At 32.5% G+C, this 1916-nt stretch overlaps 1 protein-coding gene across 1 annotated transcript; it reads right to left on the bottom strand.

Moving 5' to 3' along the window:
• Window positions 1-593: 593 nt before the first annotated feature.
• On the bottom strand, window positions 594-1605 carry Tsp_14340 (conserved hypothetical protein; the record flags this gene model as incomplete). The annotated part of the gene is made up of 5 exons (XM_003370763.1): window positions 594-639; window positions 842-940; window positions 992-1296; window positions 1416-1529; window positions 1557-1605. Coding segments are annotated over 5 exons (613 nt in total), but the record flags the coding sequence as incomplete, so codon positions are not given.
• Window positions 1606-1916: the final 311 nt, after the last annotated feature.

The following is a 1916-nucleotide window of genomic DNA, read 5'->3' as shown; positions in this document are numbered from 1 at the left end:
CAGTGAACTGAAAACTAAAAAGTCAGAAATCAAAAAGAAATGCTCAATCTAGACAGTATCCTTTCAAAAATAGGCTCAGATGAATGAATGGTTGTCAGGTTGAAGATTGATTCTAAATCAAAAAGTGAGCTGCTTTTCAAAGTGCTCGACAAAGTTTCACATTGGAATATCTGCTCAGTCAATTCTGAGACTGCAACAATGTTATTATTAATATGTCTTATAAATCTTTTGATTTTTTCTAAATTACAAGATATAAATAAATATACATGTATGTACTTTTGAGTGTGCATATGCAAAAAAAACCAAAAAATAAATAAATAGGATGTACATTTTTCCTTTTATATAAAATTCAGTTTTCAAGTAACCTTATACGATTGGGAAGAGTCGTAAAATGAGAAAAGCTTGAAAATTAATTCAAAAAGAACAAACATCAAAACTGATTTAAGCTACAGTTCCTTTTTGTTCGAGTACATCTTTTTAAATTTGAAAGAAACTGTTTGCATTACAAGTGGGTTGAAAAATGCTTTTCGAATAAAATGCATTCATAAATTATTGTTGCAAAATGAAGAGTGCTCAAATTTCTCATTGTAATTTCAATAGAATTTAAACTGTTGACGTGATTCAAAATGACAACCACTCCTGAAATAGACTCAAGTTTAAAATCACCTTAAGGAACGTGTCTCATGATAAAGTATTCTAGTTGATTACTTTTGAAATAATTTGCAATTGTGCCGTTACTTTTAAAAAATATGATAAAATTTATCTTCAAGCCATTTTTTATTTATAGCAACAACAGTTCTATATTCGACCAATGACGACAATTTATAATTAAGAACAATACGAGAGAGTTGTATATTTCGTTATGAAAAATTCACCACGTTTATTATTAGAAGTGTGCTGAAATGTAGCAGCTTCATCAGCAGGCAGTTTTAATGCTTTTCTTTTAAATTACTTTGCAAAAGCCAAATTTAAAAAGAAAAAAACAAAAAACAAAGGCAAAAATAATGAATATCTTAATATTAAAGCAATAATTTGTTGCTCATTGTATGTTGTTTGTGCAAAAATGGGCATCAATGAATAATGATTCACGGCTGCACGCAAAACGTCCTTTATTTTGTGAAGGTCACATGTTTTTGAATACGTAAGCATTCCCTGGGGGCCCCAAAACCGCTTCATTGACCTCGTTTGATAACATCTGCTTTCCGCCGTATGCCTTCCATAAGGAATCTGGTGACATGCTTTTTCCGTTTGGTTTTTCAAATGACCAATCGATTTACTTGATGATACGGAAAAAAACTTTAGTGCTAAGATAACACTCAAAACAAAGCTCATCAAATATGAACCATTTTTCAACATATCAAAGTTATCCGGTTTCCTACTTTATACCCAACATAAATACTCCATATTAAACTTACCCGACCAATTGCATTTGCATCCTGTCTCTGGATGGGAAAAATAAATATAGACTGTATCATTTCAGTGGCTGCTGACCTGAATGATACACAACTTGCTGGACCGATTCCGTTTGCCTGCATCTAACTGTATCTTGAACAAACTATTTGAACCCGTCCTGCTTCTTTGTCCGCTTTTACGCTTTCCAAATCCCTGAATTAATTTCTCTTTTGCTATTTTTTTGCATATGTTATAACCGATAGGGAACTCCACTTTTATTATGCTCTTAATTTGAAAAACCCCAAGTGCAGCAAGGACGTTATTTATCGAGTCATCTCCGACTTCAATTCAGCATAAATTGCATACTGAACTCTACAAGCCTCTGCATTGTAACCTCCAACAAAACACAACGTGAACAATTAATAGTATAAATTTACCTGTCAAACAATTCTCTTCACAATCCCGTGATATTGTCCAAATGCAGAAAACCAACACTGAATCACCCTCCAAAAATTTTCATGACC

The sequence above is a fragment of the Trichinella spiralis genome (genome assembly GCF_000181795.1).
Source record: "Trichinella spiralis strain ISS 195 chromosome Unknown Scfld565, whole genome shotgun sequence".
NCBI classification, from domain to species: domain Eukaryota; kingdom Metazoa; phylum Nematoda; class Enoplea; order Trichinellida; family Trichinellidae; genus Trichinella; species Trichinella spiralis.
Note: the sequence above shows the minus strand (reverse complement) of the source record. Positions and strands in the feature narration are given on the sequence as shown.